This window comes from Phocoena phocoena, chromosome 2 (genome assembly GCF_963924675.1).
Source record: "Phocoena phocoena chromosome 2, mPhoPho1.1, whole genome shotgun sequence".
Taxonomy (NCBI): domain Eukaryota; kingdom Metazoa; phylum Chordata; class Mammalia; order Artiodactyla; family Phocoenidae; genus Phocoena; species Phocoena phocoena.
This window is the reverse complement of record NC_089220.1, coordinates 61800580-61820363: the sequence shown is the minus strand read 5'-3', so window position 1 is coordinate 61820363 and position 19784 is coordinate 61800580. Positions and strand designations below refer to the sequence as shown.

General features: G+C 38.4%; 1 protein-coding gene across 2 annotated transcripts in view; it reads right to left on the bottom strand.

Moving 5' to 3' along the window:
• Positions 1-19784, bottom strand: part of SLC25A21 (solute carrier family 25 member 21) — a 520681-nt gene that overhangs the window by 4308 nt on the left and 496589 nt on the right. For both annotated transcript variants that reach the window (XM_065872078.1, XM_065872079.1), the window contains 2 exons: positions 1311-1492; positions 317-369 (listed from right to left, as the gene is read on the bottom strand). In XM_065872078.1, the coding sequence (XP_065728150.1) occupies positions 317-369; positions 1311-1492 (235 nt within the window). The remainder of the gene's footprint in view (positions 1-316; positions 370-1310; positions 1493-19784) is intronic.

The following is a 19784-nucleotide window of genomic DNA, read 5'->3' as shown; positions in this document are numbered from 1 at the left end:
AGTAAAAAATCCTCCCTTTCAGCCAGAAGCGACTCAAACTCCGACTGGCTGTGCATCCTTTCTGATTGACTTAAGGTGGGCTTTGGCTTCTATTAGCCTCCAGTAAGGCCACAAATAGTACCTTATAAACAAAAGCAGAACGTTTCTAATGGACGCCTTTAGTGTCTTGAATACTCCCAGACAACTTTTTATCCTTAAGGTTTCCATGTTTCACAGTGTGACAAACTTTAGTTGTGTTGCAGATAGACACGAATAAGATAAAAGGGATACTAGAGAAATAAGGAAGGAAGGATATAAGTAATGAAAACATTATTACCTGGTCCAAGCCTCATAATCTTGGGAAGCAGGCCTTTATACAAAGCTAAAATGCTAGAACCGGAAGGGAAAGAGCAACATTCTTATTCTGAAAACAAAATGCAGTTGTACCTCAGCTTTACTGAGATGCTGACCCAGCATTTACCCAGAAAAGTCATTTGAGAAAAATTTTCAAATCTCAAAACAGACAGTATCGGGCTAAGTATTCTCTGCAGCAAATTGGATGAGAGGAAAGAATTAATCCTTTAATACCCAAGCTATGCTGATCTTGTCCCATTGCAAATAGGACTTTCATCAGCGAGATGGTTTTTTGCTATCCAGACAGGCCTTACTTTCAAGACAGCTGTGTATATGGACAAAATGACTCTTGGAATTGAGTTTAAAAGACCATAAACGCAGTCCTCACAGAAGGAAATACGATGCAGTTTAGATCAAAATAATAAAATACTACTTGCTTACTTGAGAATAAGACCTGCTGAGGAGGGATGAAGAGACGAAAATGACTTAAAAAAACCCAAAAAACAGTAGAAAAAGGCACATACTTTAAATTCTTAAAAGAAAACTACCTTCACAGAACTCTCATGTTTAATTCTCTCAGGAGAATATAATTAGGTGACATTTTGATTAGATGTATAGTCAGAAGACAGTTACTCTCCTGCCCACGTGGGAACAGGGCATATTATATCCAATAGCATACTGTGCAAACCGACAAGCAAAAAGTTCACCTTGGGAAAAGAAAAAAAAGTTCACCTTGGCATTCTAGGACAAACATACAGTATATTGAATGATCGTGGCTTATGTTTCTTGATGGCGTAAGAAGATTTTGCCAACATCTCATTACCGTGTTATCTCACAAAGTTTCTCATCTATTCCCTAGAGCTTCTCAGACACACACCCAATTCAGGAGGGCTTAATGCCTCTCATCAAAATGGAAGTACAATATGGTTTTAGCAATGCTTCAGTCTTGCACATTTATTAAAATAAGAATGTGTTACCCTTCTTCCTGATAGACCGTGGCCATTGTTTTAAAACAGGTTCTGTACTTGATCTCTCCAGGAACTGGCTGAGGCCCTTGAATCCTACTTTTGGCAACATCAAAAGGGATGTTAATGACTGAGGCTATTGTGCCCGAGAGAAGACCAACCCCAAATTTTCTCAGAAACTCCAAGGTTGGATCCTAAAAGAAAAGAAGAATAAAATAACAGAAAGGGAAGCGTAAGCCCCTAAGTCGGTTAAACACTATAAAGCAATATGAATTTAAGCAGAGCGTTGCACTCCCCGGCACCCTCCTGTTATTCCAGCGGAACACATTAGGATTTCCTAGGCTGGAACTTGTTTTCTTGACAATCCCATTGGCTATGTTTTTACACATGGTCTAAATTGCTGAAGTACACATTTCCTCACACAGGATTTATAAACACAGTTCATAAAGAAAGACTGGTATGGCATATGGGGATGATTTGTATAATTGGGCTTCACAATGTACTTAGTATTACTGTATCAAAACAGGAGAAATCCAAGCACACTATTAGCTAATTGGCCAGAATATTTTACAAATGACAGCAACTTCCACCATGAAGCCTACTAAAATGCTCATTTGTGTGTGGACCCCCAAATGTTAAATTAAATCAAGGCTACTCTCGGTCTGCTGCTATTCCCCTCCAGGTTTTTTGCATTTATTTTCACGTGTAGCTGATCCATTGTACTGAGAAGTGCTAGCTTCCTGTTATTAACAAACCAACTTGGGAAGGCTGCAAAACAGCCTGTGACGTTCTGTGCATTATAAACAGTAGTAAGTCACTGGACTATTGGCTGAAGAATTTTCAACCCATTGTTCCTGAATCTTATTCTTCCTTCAAGGGCAAAGGAAGAAAAGGTGACAGACAGAGACAGAAAAGAGACAGGGAGAGAGACATACACGCACACAGAAAGGGAGGAAGAAAGAGAGAGAAAAAAATTTCTTCTTTCCATTTGAATTTGGGTCCTTCACTTTGGTCTGATTTGATTTTCCACCCCTCCCTGCTCTGATCCTAACATCAAAGTATTTAATTAGGTCTTACGTGGAAGTCACTTTCTTTTTGCCTATTTTTGTGCCTAGTGAGCTCACATTATGCTTTGTTACAATGAATTTGCTGGAAAGTTCTCATTTTGCTGTCAGCCTCAGTTCTTGCCCTGAAGAGGGGTCATCTCACAAACCGTAAGTTGCTGACGGAGACCTCCCCTATCCTTCCCCTGGCCTCTCTTGGTCAATACTTCGGAGGGATCTTCACAGAGGAACAATACAGGGTAGTGCCATGATGCTATGTTTATCCAGCAGGAGAAGTAAACGTGGGAACCATTCTCTGCTTAATAAAAAAAAAAAAAAAAAATCAGGTCTGAGCATTGCATGCTTATAGCTTTATGGAAGAAGAAAAATTCTGGAAGCTCTGAAATTTTCAACTGAAACAAGAGCCAGATACCATCACAGAAACTCCTGTGTGGTTAAATATAAAAAGTGAGGGGTTCGGTAATAATTCTTGGATCTGGGCCATACAGGTGTCGGGTAGGTTTAAAGGGATTTAAAAGCCAACAGGGTCTTTCAACAGGAAAAACAATGCAGTGATTGCAGTATGAGTGAGGTGTGTTTAAATAATTTCCCCTTCCCCCATTTTTTTCCCTTTTACAAGGAGAGAAAAATGCCTTTATGTTACCCTTCTCCATTCTGGCACGGAAGCAGAACTGGAGCTCGGGAGGATGGCGGATTCAGGGCCAGCTCTGGTTGTCTGACCTTGCACGAGTCACTGAATCCCATGGAGCCCAGTGTGTAGAAGGGATGTTTTTAACACCCACCTTAACTTTGTACTGCATGGTTTTTCTGAGAAATAAAAACAATAATAGTAGTAAAAGTGCTATGAATATTGTACAAGCCTGGCGGAAAATGGATAGTATTTTTATGTAACCTGTTTTCTGAAGTCTCAAAACACCTATGATGAGACCCTCTCATGGTGCTCCTGCGACACAGCCAAGGACAAGGGTGAAAGTGATGACTTGTATATGCACAATGACCTTTTGGGAAGTTCAAGGGACCCTGTCAATCACACAGCTTCTCCCACCTCCTGATGTGTTCGCTGAGGATTGGAGTTGGGGAGGGAGGAGAGGCTAAGACACTCAATGAAGGTCATTATGTTTGAGATGCTGTTGGAGACCAAATCCTAAGGTCTTCAAGCCATCATAGTGTTCACTAGCACAAGCATATATTGAACCCATGTTTTCTATTCATTTCCCAGCTCAACAGTAAGATCCCACAGTAGTTCCCAAATCCAGTTGTGCATCAGTCACCTGGGAGCTTTACAACATATGGATACCCAGACCCACCTCAGACCCACCTTAGGTTCCCAGATCAGAATCACCTGGGAAAGTACCTAAAAGTTGCTTTAAAATAAGCCCACGCACATATGGTCACCTTAACTTTGATAAAGGAGGCAAGAATATACAGTGGAGAAAAGACAGCTTCTTCAATAAGTGGTGCTGGGAAAACTGCACAGGTACATATAAAAGTATGAAATTAGAACACTCTCTAACACCATACACAAAAATAAACTCAAAATGGATTAAAGACCTAAATGTAAGGCCAGACACTATCAAACTCTTAGAGGAAAACATAGGCAGAACACTCTATGACATAAATCACAGCAAGATCCTTTTTGACCCACCTCCTAGAGAAATTGAAATGAAAACAAAAATGAACAAATGGGACCTAATGAAACTTAAAAGCTTTTGCACAGCAAAGGAAACCATAAACAGCATGAAAAGACAACCCTCAGAATGGGAGAAGATATTTGCAAATGAAGCAACTGACAAAGGATTAATCTCCAAAATTTACAAGCAGCTCATGCAGCTCAATATCAAAAAAACAAACAACCCCATCCAAAAATGGGCAGAAGACCTAAAAAGACATTTCTCCAAAGAAGATCTACAGACTGCCAACAAACACATGAAAGGATGCTCAACATCACTAATCATTAGAGAAATGCAAATCAAAACTACAATGAGGTATCACCTCACACCAGTCAGAATGGCCATCATCAAAACATCTAGAAACAATAAATGCTGGAGAGGGTGTGGAGAAAAGGGAACCCTCTTGCACTGTTGGTGGGAATGTAAATTGATACAGCCACTATGGAGAACAGTATGGAGTTTCCTTAAAAAACTAAAAATAGAACTACCATATGACCCAGCAATCCCACTACTGGGCATATACCCTGAGAAAACCATAATTCAAAAAGAGTCATGTACCAAAATGTTCATTGCAGCACTATTTACAATAGCCAGGACATGGAAGCAACGTAAGTGTCCATCAACACATGAATGGATAAAGAAGATGTGGCACATATATACAATGGAATATTACCCGGCCATAAAAAGAAACGAAATGGAGTTATTTGTAGTGAGGTGGATGGACCTAGAGTCTGTCATACAGAGTGAAGTGAGTCAGAAAGAGAAAAACAAATACCGTATGCTAATACATATATATGGAATCTGAAAAAAAGTAAAATAAAGGTCATGAAGAAACTAGGGGCAAGATAGGAATAAAGACACAGACCTACTAGAGAATGGACTTGAGGACACAGGGAGGGGGAAGGGTAAGCTGTGACAAAGTGAGAAAGTGGCATGGACATATGTACACTATGAAACGTAAAATAGGTAGCTAGTGGGAAGCAGCCACATAGCACAGGGAGATCAGCTGGGTGCTTTGTGACCACCTAGTGGGGTGGGATAGGGAGGGTGGGAGGGAGGGAGACACAAGAGGGAAGACATATGGGAACATATGTATATGTATAACTGATTCACTTTGTTATAAAGCAGAAATTGACACACCATTGTAAAGCAATTATACTCCAATAAAGATGTTAAAAAAAAAAAAAAAAAAGAACTTCAGGACTTCTGACATTGCCAGGCTGAGGGCCCATGTCTGGGAATCACTGATTTTGATATTCCAGGCAGGCAAAGCAGATGGTCAATTGCTACCCCTCTGGGCATTCTAGGGAGGAGAAAAGTCTTTTGGGGATGGCCAAGAGCTATCCCTCACCACCCGGCCTCTGGGCCCCTTTCCAGCCTCTTCTTCTGAGTCCATGGTCTGCTCTAGGCAGCAACCCAGACTGGGATCGGATGCGCCAAGGAGAGCCCTGCCAGCTCACCTCTGCTTTCTTTGCTGCATGTCATCAACCATCCTCGGAAGAACACAGCCCCTCAAATGCCCCTCCCCTTTGTCTCCCTCCGGCTGCTCTTGCTACTTCTTTGGCTTTAGCTCAGGTTCCCATTACTTTCACCAAGTCTTGCTTTCTTCTTGCTTCTATCATCTGTTCTTCACAGTGGCACCAGGGATTTTTTTTAAAAAATAAAAACGTATCTGCTTCTGGTGCCTCCCTACTCAAAGACCCTCAACCCTTCCCCACAGCACAGAGAGTAAAGCCAAAGCTCCTCATTGGCCTTTGGTTTGTTTCCCATGATATGCTTTCAACCTACCTTTCTAGCCTCAAATTCTACACCTCTGCCCCCAAGCCAAACTACACTCATGCTGGTTAAATCATAATCATGCACATTTCTACCGAACACTTTTCTAAGTCCATGTTTTTCTTCAAACAACTCCCACAACCTAGAATGTCATTCTCCGTCATATTCACAGATAGCAGCCCCACTCTTTATGGTCCCAGCTTAAATCCCACCTTGCCCAAGAGACTTCCGTGGATCCCCATCAAAATTGATTTCTCCCTCTCGGGCACTCCTGAAACACTGCCTGATCCTTGATCGTCCTTGCTCTGGCTCTCTTTGTGTCTGGTTTATTTTTGTGTGTATCGATCTTCCCTGCTGGAATGTGAGCTGGCACAGAACAGGAGCATGTGTTATTCCTCTTTGTGTCACCTACTACACAGCGTGCACAGTAAGTGCTAAATAAACGTCTGCGGATTAGCCTATCACTGTAGTTTATCTTTGTAGAAACAATGAGAATCAGGCTTTGACCTTAATCACTATTTCTCAAAACTCAGTATCTTCTACCCTGTAAATGAACCCCTATTAGAACTTTATGTTTCTGTCTTTCTGCCAGGAGGCGTTAACATGGGGACATGACAAGGCATAGGACATTTGCAAAGTGGAGTATTTCCAGGCAAATGAATTGAGACTCTCAGGTCATAGAGCCAGGCCTGGGCTTGCCAGACCCCATTACTCAGGGACTCACAGAAAAAAACATGATATGGCATCCTGTGACTAGATTTTAGCAAAAGAATGCAGTGGGCACAGAGTAAAGTCTTGAAATATTACTCTTTGGGCTGGCTCTTCTTTCTTACACTTCCTGATCTTTCCCCTAGTAGGGAGAGGCATCCACTTGCCTCAAGAATGAGGATTGTTGTAGCAGGACTATAAAGAGAGAGCAAAAGGTAATATTTAGTGTTTCTGGTTTTCAAATTAGGCTCTTCAGTGTATTATATCAGTTAATCTTCACAGTCTTTGAGGTAAGAACTATTATTTTTATTCCTATTTTACAAATGAGTGAACTGAAAGCTTAGGTGTAAGAAGGGAATTTTTGTTACATCCAAGTGAACCCAAGACTTTGCCTTAGGGGATAGTTTTTCTACTGATACGCCTAAGGGTTGATGGGTGGGTTGTTGTGGGAGGTGCCTGAGAACCTCCTGAAATTATAAGCAATGGTTCTGGGTATGCGCAGATGGGCTTTTCAGGAGAAAATGTCTATAGATTTTATCAGGCTCATAGAAGCTTAAAAACATCTTCATCAAATCATTACCCCTACCAATAAATTTATAAAGTAAAAAAAGGACAGTGCAGTGTTGAAAACATTGGGGCTGAAAACAGAAAGCCCTCATTTTCATGGGCGTTATCAGGCAATTCACCTTAGTGAAAAGATTTCTGCAAATATTTCCACTCTGGACTCAGGTTTCTCATACCTCAACCATATCTATGAACTCAATGGTTCTCAAAGTGTGGTCCCTGAACCACCATCATCAGTATCATGTGAGAACTTAGTAGAAATGAAAATTGGGGTTTTACCCCAGGCCTACAGTACAGCACCCCAAACTCGGGATGGAGCACAACAATCTGTCTAAACAAGTCTTCCAAATTATCCTGATGGATGCTTGTCTGAGAACCACTGCTAAACTGAAGCTTATGGTTCATCTTTTTGGATCCTTGGACTGGATAAATGATGCTCTAAAAGGATCTGGATGTGCTGGGAAGCATTTTAAAGCCTTCTTTGGTGGAAGCAGAGCTTTTTTTTTTTTTTTGCACGGTACGCGGACCTCTCCCATTGTGGAGCACAGGCTCCGGACGCGCAGGCTCAGCGGCCATGGCTCACGGGCCCAGCCGCTCCGCGGCACGTGGGATCTTCCCGGACCGGGGCGCGAACCCGCATCCCCTGCATCGGCAGGCGGACTCCCAACCACTGCGCCACCAGGGAAGCCCGGAGAGCTTTGTTTTTTAAGGCTGCAGAACTGAACACAATGCTATTAACTCTGTTCACCTTTTCCTACCCCAGGTCCATCCAAAGGAAGAATGCACATCTGTGAGGTTGTTGGGTCTGAGTGAAACCTATCACACAGCTTGAATGGGTCATGCTGTACTGGCAATCAGTGAATCATGCCAGCATTTCTGTCAATAACAATAATAACAAATAACAATAGAAGTAAAGAGAAGTAATAAAATAATGTACATGTTTTGATATTTGTGCTATTTTTCATAATTTTCATTAAGAAAGTTAATGGTACTGTTAATAATAGTTATTGATAATTTTATATGCAAAAAACATGTACAAAACCTATATATCATATAAGAACCCTATGAATTAAGTACATAACACCATTTTACAGATAAGGACATGAAACTTAAAGAGTCAAGTCACTTGATCAAGATCACACTGCTTATAGGAGGTGGAGCTTGGATTTGAACTCAAGTTCTTCAGACTTCCAACCATTGTTATATTATATCCCATTCATTATGTTATATTCCTTCTCATTCACCATTCATTTGTTGTATATTCTTCCAACATACATTTATTGTATGTCTACAAATGCCTGGTCCTACAGTGGGTGCTAGAATTGAGTGTGAAGGTAAATGGTCCAGAGAGGGGATAGGGTGGCTTTATAATGAAGTATCATAGTACAATGTGATGAGTACTGAAATGGGGGTGTGAACAAAATGCAGGGGTAAACATGCAGTAAAGAGAAGGGAGTTACTTCTGGACTTTCACTATCAAAGTTCGATGAGACAGTACCTAGTCACTTGTTCGGTTTTATGAACTCAACGGAAGACATCTCATTATTACAAGTCACCATGCATTAGCTAAATGGTTAGCCTTCTGGCTTGATTATCATATTACTTGAAATGTCATTTTGCCCTTTCCATTAGTTTATTTTCAAAACTGGACAAAGATGATGATGATAAGACACGATGTGCTATAGGCACTGTGTTAAGCACTTTCTGTATATTTAAGCCTCACAATATCGCTGAGCAGATGCGGTATCTGAAGCTTACAGAAATTGTCTACCTTACAAAGAAATATAATTTTATTTACTTATTTATTTAAAGTCTTATAAGTATAAAAGGTTTTTTTCAAATTTTATTTTATTTTTTTATACTGCAGGTTCTTATTAGTTATCTATTTTATACATATTAGTGCATATATGTCAACCTCAATCTCTCAATTCATCCCACCACCACCACCCCACTCCACACTTCTCCCCTTGGTGTCCATACGTTTGTTCTCTACATCTGTGTCTCTATTTCTGCCTTGCAAACCGGTTCATCTGTGCCACTTTTCTAGATTCCACATATATGCGTTAATATACGATATTTGTTTTTCTCTTTCTGACTTACTTCACTCTGTATGACAGTCTCTAGATCCATCCACGTCTCTACAAATGACCCAATTTCACTCCTTTTTATGGCTGAGTAATATTCCATTGTATATATGTACCATGTCTTCTTTATCCATTCATCTGTCAATGGGCATTTAGGTTGCTTCCATGACCTGGCTATTGTAAATAGTGCTGCAATGAACATTGGTGTGCATGTGTCTTTTTGATCTATGGTTTTCTCTGGGTATATGCCCAGTAGTGGGGTCGCTGGGTCATATAGTAGTTCTATTTGTAGTTTTTTAAGGAACCTCCATACTGTTCTCCATAGTGGCTGTATCAATTTACATTCAGATCAATACTGCAAGAGGGTTCCCTTTTCTCCACACCCTCTCCAGAATTTGTTGTTTGTAGATTTTCTGATGATGCCTATTCTAACCAGGATGAGGTAATACCTCACTGTAGTTGTGATTTGCATTTCTCTAATAATTAGTGATGTTGAGCAGCTTTTCATATGCCTCTTGGCCATCTGTGTGTCTTTGGAGAAATGTCTATTTAGGTCTTCTGCCCATTTTTTGATTGGGTTGTTTCTTAATACTGAGCTGCATGAGTTGTTTGTATATTTTGGAGATTAATCCTTTGTCCATTGATTCGTTTGCAAATATTTTCTCACATTCTGAGGGTTGTCTTATTGTTTTGTTTATAGTTTCCTTTGCTGTGCAAAAGCTTTTAAGTTTCATTAGGTCCCATTTGTTTATTTTTGTTTTTATATCCATTACTCTAGGAGGTGGGTCAAAAAAGATCTTGGTGTGATTTATGTCAAAGAGTGTTCTTCCTATGTTTTCCTCAAGGAGTTTTATAATGTCTGGTCTTACATTTAGGTCTTTAATCCATTTTGAGTTTATTTTTGTGTATGGTGTTAGGAAGTATTCTGATTTCATTCTTTTACATTTAGCTGTCCAGTTTTCCCAGCAGCACTTATTGAAGAGGCTGTCTTTTCTCCATTGTATATCCCTGCCTCCTTTGTCATAGGTTAGTTGACTATAGGTGCAAGGGTTTATCTCTGCGCTTTCTATCCTGTTCCATTGATCTATATTTCTGTTTTTGTGCCAGTACCATATTGTCTTGATTACTGTAGCTTTGTAGTATAGTCTGAAGTCAGGGAGTCTGATACCTCCAGCTCCATTTTTTCCCCTCAAGATTGCTTTGTATATTTGGGGTCTTTTGTGTCTCCCTACAAATTTTAAGGTTTTTTTGTTCTAGTTCTGTAAAAAATGCCATTGGCAATTTGATAGGGATTGCATTGAATCTGTAGATTGCTTTGGGTAGTATAGTCATTTTCACAGTATTGATTCTTCCAATCCAAGAACATGGTATATCTCTCCAACTGTTTGTGTCATCTTTGATTTCTTTCATCAGTGTCTTATAGTTTTCTGAGTACAGGTCTTTAACCTCCTCAGGTAGGTTTATTCCTAGGTATTTTATTCTTCTTGTTACAGTGGTGAATGGGTTTGTTTCCTTAATTTCTCTTTCTGATTTTTCATTGTTAGTGTATAGGAATGCAAGAGATTTCTGTGCATTAATTTTGTATCCTGCAACTTTACCAAATTCATTGATTAGCTCTAATAGTTTTCTGGTGGCATCTTTAGGATTATTTATGTATAGTATCATGTCATCTGCAAACAGTGACAGTTTTACTTCTTCTTTTCCGATTTGGATTCCTTTTATTTCTTTTTCTTCTGTGATTGCAGTGGCTAGGACTTCCAAAACTATGTTGAATAGCAGTGGCGAGAGTAGACATCCGTGTCTTGTTCCTGATCTTAGAGGAAATGCTTTGATTTTCACCACTGAGAATGATGTTTGCTGTGGTTTTGTCATACATGGCCTTTATTGTGTTGAGGTAAGTTCCCTCTCTGCCCACTTTCTGGAGAGTTATTTTATCATAAATTGGTATTGAATTTTGCCAAAAGCTTTTTCTGCATCTATTGAGATGATCATATGGTTTTTGTTCTTCAATTTGTTAATATGGTGTATCAAATTGATTGATTTGTGTGCACTGAAGAATCCTGGCATCCCTGGGATAAATCCCACTTGATCATGGTGTATGATCCTTTTAATGTGTTGTTGGATTCTGTTTGCTAGTATTTTGTTGAGGATTTTTGCATCTATATTCAACAGTGATATTGGTCTATAATATTCTTTTTTTGTAGTATCTTTGGTTTTGGTATCAGGGTGATGGTGGCCTTGTAGAATGACTTTGGGAGTGTTCCTTCCTCTGTAATTTTTTGGAAGAGTTTGAGAAAGATGGGTGTTAACTCTTCTCTAAATGTTTCATAGAATTCACCTGTAAAGCCATGTGGTCCTGGACTTTTGTTTGTTGGAAGATTTTTTTTTTTTTTTTTTGCGGTACACAGGCCTCTCACTGTTGTGGCCTCTCCCGTTGCGGAGCACAGGCTCCAGACACGCAGGCTCAGCGGCCATGGCTCAGAGGCCCAGCCGCTCCACGGCATGTGGGATCTTCCCAGACTAGGGCACGAACCCGTGTCCCCTGCATCGGCAGGCAAACTCTCAACCACTGCGCCACCAGGGAAGCCCTGTTGGAAGATTTCTAATCACAATTTCAATTTCATTACTTGTGATTGGTCTGCTCATATTTTCTATTTCTTCATGGTTCAGTCTTGGAAGGTTATACCTTTCTAAGAATTTTTCCATTTCTTCCACGTTGTCCATTTTATTGGCATAGCACTGCTTGTAGTAGTCTCTTATGATGCTTTGTATTTCTGTGGTGTCCGTTGTAGCTTGTCATTTTTCATTTCTAATTTTATTGATTTGAGGCCTCTCCCTCTTTTTCTTTTTCTTTTTTTTTTTTTTTTGGTGGTACGCGGGCCTCTCACTGTTGTGGCCTTTCCCGTTGCGGAGCACAGGCTCCGGACGCGCAGGCTCAGCAGCCATGGCTCACAGGCCTAGCTGCTCTGCATCATGTGGGATCTTCCTGGACCAGGGCATGAACCCGTGTCCCCTTCATCGGCAGCCGGACTTTCAACCACTGCGCCACCAGGGAAGCCCCCCTCTTTTTCTTAATGAGTCTGGCTAAAGGTTTATCAATTTTGTTTATCCTCTCAAAGAACCAGCTTTTAGTTTTTTTGATCTTTGCTATTGTTTTCTTTGTTTGTATTTATTTCTGCTCTGATCTTTATGATTTCTTTCCTTCTACTAACATTGGGTTTTGTTTGTTCTTCTTTCTCTAGTTTCTTTACGTGTAAGGTTAGATTCTTCATTTGAGATTTTTCTTGTTTCTTGAGGTCGGATTTTATTGCTATAAAATTCCCTCTTAGAACTGCTTTTCTGCATCCCATAGGCTTTGGATCATCGTGTTTTCATTGTCACTTGTTCCCTAGGTTTTTTTGATTTCCTCTTTGATTTTTTTCAGTGATCTTTTGGTTATTTAGTAACGTATTGTTTAGCCTCCATGTGTTTCTGCTTTTTACATTTTTTTCCCTGTAATTGATTTCTAATCTCACTGTGGTCAGAAAAGATGCTTGATGCGATTTCAATTTTCTTAAATTTACTGAAGCTTGATTTGTGACCCAAGATATGATCTATCCTGAAAAATGTTCCATGTGCACTTGAGAAGAAAGTGTAATCTGCTGTTTTTGGATGGAATGTCCTATATATATCAATGAAATCTATCTGGTCTATTGTGTTATTTAAAGCTTGTGTTGCCTTATTAATTTTCTGTCTGGATGATCTGTCCACTGGTGTAAGTGAGGTGTTAAATTCCCCCACTATTATTGTGTTACTGTTGATTTCCTCTTTTATAGCTGTTAGCAGTTGCCTTATGTATTGAGGTGCTCATATGTTGGGTGTATATATATTCCTAATGTTATATCTTCTTCTTGGATTGATCCCTTGATAATTATGTAGTGTCCTTCCTTGTCTCTTGTAATATTCTTTATATTAAAGTCTATTTTATCTGTTATGAGTATTGCTACTCCAGCTTTCTTTTGATTTCCATTTGCATGGAATTTCTTTTTCTATCCCCTCACTGTCAGTCTGTATGTGTCCCTAGGTCTGAAGTGGGTCTCTTGTAGACAGCATATATATGGGTCTTGCTTTTGTATCCATTCAGCAAACCTGTGTCTTTTGGTTGGAGCATTTAATCCATTCACTTTTAAGGTAATCATCGGTATGTATGTTCCTATTAACAATTTTCTTAATTGTTTTGGGTTTGTTTTTGCAGGTCCTTTTCTCTTCTTGTTTCCCACTTAGAGAAGTTTCTTTAGCATTTGTTGTAGAGCTGGTTTGGTGGTGCTGAATTCCCTTAGCTTTTACTTGTCTGTAAAGCTTTTGATTTCTCCGTAGAATCTGAATGAGATCCTTGCTGGGTAGAGTAATCTTGGTTGTAGATTTTTCCCTTTCATCACTTTAAATATATTGTGCCACTCCCTCCTGGATTGTAGAGTTTCTGCTGAGAAATCAGCTGTTAACCTTATGGGAGTTCCCTTGTATGTTATTTGTCATTTTTCCCTTGTTGGTTTTAATAATTTTTCTTTGTCTTTAATTTTTTGTCAGTTTGATTACTATGTGTCTTGGTGTGTTTCTCTTGGGTTTATCCTGCCTGGGACTCTCTGCACTTCCTGGACTTGGGTGGCTATTTCCTTTCCCATGTTAGGGAAGTTTTTGACCATAATCTCTTCAAATATCTTCTTGGGTCTTATCTCTCTCTTCTCCTTCTGGGACCTCTATAATGTGAATGTTGGTGTGTTTAATGTTGTCCCAGAGGTCTCCTGGGATTCATTTGTTTTCATTCTTTGTTCTTTATTCTGTTCTGCAGCAGTGAATTCCACCATTCTGTCTTCCAGGTCACTTATGCGTTCTCCTGCCTCAGTTATTCTGCTATAGATTCCTACTAGTGTATTTTTAATTTCAATTATTGTATTGTTCATCTCTGTTTGTTCTTTAATTCTTCTAGGTCATTGTTAAACATTTCTTGCATCTTCTCAATCTTTGCCTCCATTTTTTTCCCAAGGTCCTGACTCATCTTCTCTATCATTATTCTGATTTCTTTTTCTGGAAGGTTGCCTATCTCCATTTCATTTAATTGTTTTTCTGGGGTTTTATCTTGTTCCTTCATCTGGTACATAGCCCTCTGCCTTTTCATCTTGTCTACCTTTCTGTGAATGTGGTTTTCGTTCCAATTTCGTTCCAATTCAACATTCAAGGAGATCACCTCTCAGTCCAAGCAAAGACTTAAATGGTAGAGAATGAAATCTTAGAATCACAAGACTGGAAGTGAACTCAGAATGTCCCCTAACCTAAAGAGTGACATCAGCAAGGTGGCAGAGTTGGAAGCCTTGGATCCTCCTTTCTCCCACAAATACAACAATTCATGGACAAATTCTCTGCATGAGAAATCTAGAAATTGGTTGAAAGTCTTCTGCACCCTGGGTGAACATTAACAGACTTACAGAATTCAGTGGGGAGATTCAGCACAACCTCCCACCAGAGTCCCTGCCCCGAGTGTTTCACCATATAATCAGGAAGATTCCCTAGCTTCCATCTTCTCCCAGGGTTGGGTGGAGGGAAGGAATTGGTTTGCATGTCCAACTTGTCTGGGACTGCCCAAGGAACTGGTATATTCCTTGCCAGTCTTGGATTTCTGATGGGTCCTGCAGAGTCTAGCCATCTGGGGGAGAACTGAGATGGAGGTATGGACTGGTAGAAGCCATATCTCTCCTCTTGCTCAGTATAGAGTGAGCAGAAAAAAATGACAACTGCCTACTTTTCCCTGAGGAGGGAAAGAGTTGGCACAGGTCCCCAGCATCTCTGGTCATACTGAATCATGGGCGTCTTCCCCTGCATAAGGCCAGTCCATGAAGACTGCCTTGTCTAATGTACAGACACCAACATAGAGAGTCAAGGAAAATGAAGAATCAGGCAAAGATGTTCCAAACAAAGGAACAAAATGCAGCTCCAGAAACTGACTATAATGAAAGAGAATTACATGATTTACCTGATACAGAATTCAAAATAACTCTCATAAAGATGCTCACTGAGGTCAAGGGAACAATGCATGAACAAAGTGAGAATTTCAATGGAGAGAATTTTAATGAAGAGATAGAAAATGTAAAAAATTACCAGACAGAAATCATGGAGCTGAAGAACACAATAATTGAACCAAAAAATTCACTAGAGGAATTCAGCAGCAGACTAGGTCAAACAGAAGGGGTCAGCATACCCAAAGACAGATCATTGGAAATAATTCAGTCAGAGGAGCAAAAAGAAAAAGGAAGGAAAAAGAGTGAAGCTAGCCTACGAGATTATCAGATACTACAAAGCTCCAAATAAGCATTATGCGAGTCCCATAAGGAGAAGAGAGAGAGAAAGGACCAGAAAGCTTATTCAAAGAAATAATGGCTAATAACTTCCTAGATCTGGTGAAGAAAATGGACATCCAGATCCAAGAAGCCCAAGAGAAACAATGTAAGATGAACTCAAAGAAATCCACACTGAGACACATTACAATCAAATTGCCTAAAGTTAAGGAGAGGATTTTGAAAGCATCAAGAGAAAACTGACTGTCATACACATGGGAAATCCCAAAAACTATCAGCAACTTTTTCAGCAGAAACCTTGCAGGTTGGAAGGAAATAGAATAATATATTTAAAGTGCTGAAAGAAAAAAAAAAGTTAACCAATAATACTATCCCCAGCAAAATGTTCCTTCAAAAATGAAGGTGAGATAAAGGCTTCCAAGATAAACAAAAGCTGAGGAAGTTCATCACCACTGGACCTGTGTTACAAGAAATGCTGAAAGGAGTTCTTCAACTTAAAAGGATGTTTGTTGACAGCAACGTGATAGCATAAGAAAGTATGAAATTCACTGGTAAAGATAAACATATAGACAAATCAGAATACTGTATTACTGCAATGTGGTGGGTAAATCACTTTTAAATCTAGGATAACAGTTAAAAAACAAAAATATTAAAAGTATAACTAAAAAAGAGGTTAAAAGATATACAATATGAATATATGTAAACTGTAACAACAATAACATAAAGTATAGGGGGAGAGAAGTTAATGTGTACACTTTTTGTATGCAATTAAACTTAAGTTTTTATCAGCTTAAAATAGACTGTTATAAGATATTTTATGTAAGCCTCCCTCCAACAAAAATACCCATAGAAGTTATACAAAAGAAAAAAAATACAGGAATCAAAGTATATCAGTACAAAAAAAATCAACAAAATACAAAGGAAGACAGCAAGAGAGAAAAAAACAGAAAAAAAGACCTTCAAGCCTAACAAAGAACAATTAACAAAATGGCAATAGTAAATTCTTCCCTAATTAATTACTGTAAGTATAAATTGACTCAATTTGCCAATCAAAAGACATACAGTGGCTAAATGAAAAAAAAAGACTCAACTATACATTGTCTACAAGAAACTCACATTAGATTTAAGGACATACATAGGTTGAAAGTGAAGGGATGGAAAAAGATATTCCATGCAAACGGTAACCAAAAGAGAGCAGAGGCAGCTATACCTATTTCAGACAAAATAGACTTTAAGTCAAAAACTGTCACAAGGGACAAAGAAGGACATTATATAATGATAAAAGGGTCAATCAACCAAGGTAACAATTATATATACTTTCAACATCAGAGCATCTAAATATACAATGCAAAGATTGAGAGAACTAAAGGGAGCAATATAATCATAGGAGAATTTAATACCCTACTTTCAGTAATGAATAGAACAGCCAGACAGAGCCAACAGGGATAGAGAGGACCTGAACAACACTATAGACCAAATGAACCTAAAAGACATATACAGAACAGTCCACCCCAAAGCATCAGATTACATATTCTTCTCAAGCACACATTGATTTTTCTCTGGGATAGATCACATTTAGGTCACAAAACAAGTCTTAAGTTTAAGATGACTGAAATAATCCCAAGTATCTTTCTAAACTACAATCGAATTAAACTAGAAATTAATAGCAGAAGGAAAATGGAAAAATTCACAAATATGTGGAAATTAAACAACACACTCTTGAATTACCATTGAGTCAAAGAAGAAATAAAAAAGGAAATTAGAAAATACCTCAACACATATACACTAATATGTATAAAATGGATAACTAATAAGGACCTGCTGTATAAAAAATAAATAAGTAAAAAAAAAAGAAAATAACTCAAGCGAAAGGAAAAGAAAACACAACATACCCAAACTTATGGGATGCAGCACAAGGAGTACTAAGAGGGAGGTTCATAGTGATAAACACCTATACTAAAAAGAAGAAAAATCTCAAATAAACAATTTAACTTTACAGCTCAAGGAGCTAGAAAAAGGAGAGCAAACTAAGCCCAAAGTTAGCAGGAGGAAGGAAATACTAAGATTAGAGCAGAAATAAATAAAATAGAGACGAGAAAAACAATGGAAAAAAACCGAAACTGAGTGGGGTTTTTAAAAAGATAAAACTGACAAACCCTTAGCAAGACTCATTAAGAAAAGAAAGAGAGAAGACTCAAAGTCAGAAATGAAAGAAGAGACACTATAACTGACATTATAACTGATGCCACAAAACTAAAAAGGATCATACGGGGCTATTACGAACAATTATGTACAAACACACTGGATAATCTAGAAGAAATGGATAAATTCCTAGAAATAAACAACCTACCAAGACTAAATCACAAACAAATAGAAAGTGTCAACAGACCTATAACTAGTACGGAGATTAAATCAACAATCAAAAACCTCCCAACAAAGGAAAGCCCAGGACCAGATAGTTTCACTGGTGAATTCTACCAAACATTTAAAGAAGAATTAACACCAATGCTTCTTAAATTCTTACAAAAAATTGAAGAGGAGAGGACACATCCAACTCATTTTATGAGGCCAGCGTTACCTTGATACCAAAGCCTGACAAAGACACCCAGGAAAAGAAGACTACAGGAAAAGATCCCTGATGAATATGGATGTAAAATTTCTCAAAAAATTCTAGCAAATCGAATCCAACAGCACGTTAAAAAGATCATACATTATGACAAAGTGGGATTTATCCCTGGGATAAAAGGATGGTTCGACATATGACAATCAATTAATGTGTTAGAGCACATTAAGAGAATGAAGGATAAAAAGAAAAATCACATGAATATCTCGATATTTGTAGAAAATGCATTTGACACAATTCAACATGTTTTCATGATAAACACTCAGAAAGAAACTACCTCAACAAAATAAAGTCCATATAAGAAAAGCCCACAGCTAACATACTCACTGGTGAAAAACTGAAAGCTTTTTCATGAATATCTAACAAACAAGTAAAAAATAACTTGTCAAAGATGCCTACTCTCACCATAATAACATAGTAAGAGGAGTCCTAGTCAGAGCAATTATGCAAGAAAAAAAAATAAAAGGCAACAAAGTCAGAAGAAATAGCACCTCGATACATAAGGCAAATGTTAACAGCCATAAAAGGGGAAATCGACAGTAACACAATTATAGTAGGAGACTTTAACACCCCACTTTCACCAAAAGAAAGAACTTCCAAAATGAAAATAAATAGGGAAACACAAATTTTAAATGATATATTAAACAAGATGGACTTACTTGATATTTATAGGACATTCCACCCAAAACAACAGAATACACTTTCTTCTCAAGTGCACATGGAACATTCTCCAGGATACATCATATCTTGGGTCACAAATCAAGCCTTGGTAAATTTAAGAAAATTGAAATCATATCAAGTATCTCTTCCAAACACAATGTTATCAGAGTAGATGTCAATTACAGGAAAAAATCTGTAAAAATGCTAACACATGGAGGCTAAACAATACACTACTTTATAACCAAGACATCACTGAAGAAATCAAAGAAATAAAAAAATAACTACAAACAAATGACAATGAAAACATGCTGAACCCAAACCTATGGGATGCAGCAAAGGCAGTTCTAAGAGGGAAGTTTACAACAATACGATCCTACCTCATGAAACAAGAAACATCTCAAATAAACAACATAACCTTACACCTAAAGCAATTAGAGAAAAAAGACAAAAAACCCCACAAAGTTAGGAGAAGGAAAGAAATAAAAAAGATCAGATCGGAAAAAAGTGAAAAAGAAATGAAGAAAACAATAGCAAAGATGAATAAAACTAAAAGCTGGCTCTTTGAGAAGATAAACAAAATTGATAAACCATTAGCAAGACTCATCAAGAAAAACAGGGAGAAGACTCAAATCAATACAATTAGAAATGAAAAAGGAGAAATAACAACTGACACTGCAGAAATACAAAGGATCATGAGAGATTACTACAAGCAACTATATGCCAATAAAATGGACAACCTGGAAGAAATAGACAAATTCTTAGAAAAGCACAACCTTCCGAGACTGAAGCAGGAAGAAATAGAAGATATAAACAGACCAATCACAAGACGTGAAATTGAGACTGTGATTAAAAATCTTTCAACAAACAAAAGCCCAGGACCAGATGGCTTCACAGACGAATTCTATCAAACATTCAGAGAAGAGCTAACACCTATCCTCCTCAAACTCTTCCAAAATACAGCAGAGGGAGGAACACTCGCAAACTCATTCTACGAGGCCACCATCACCC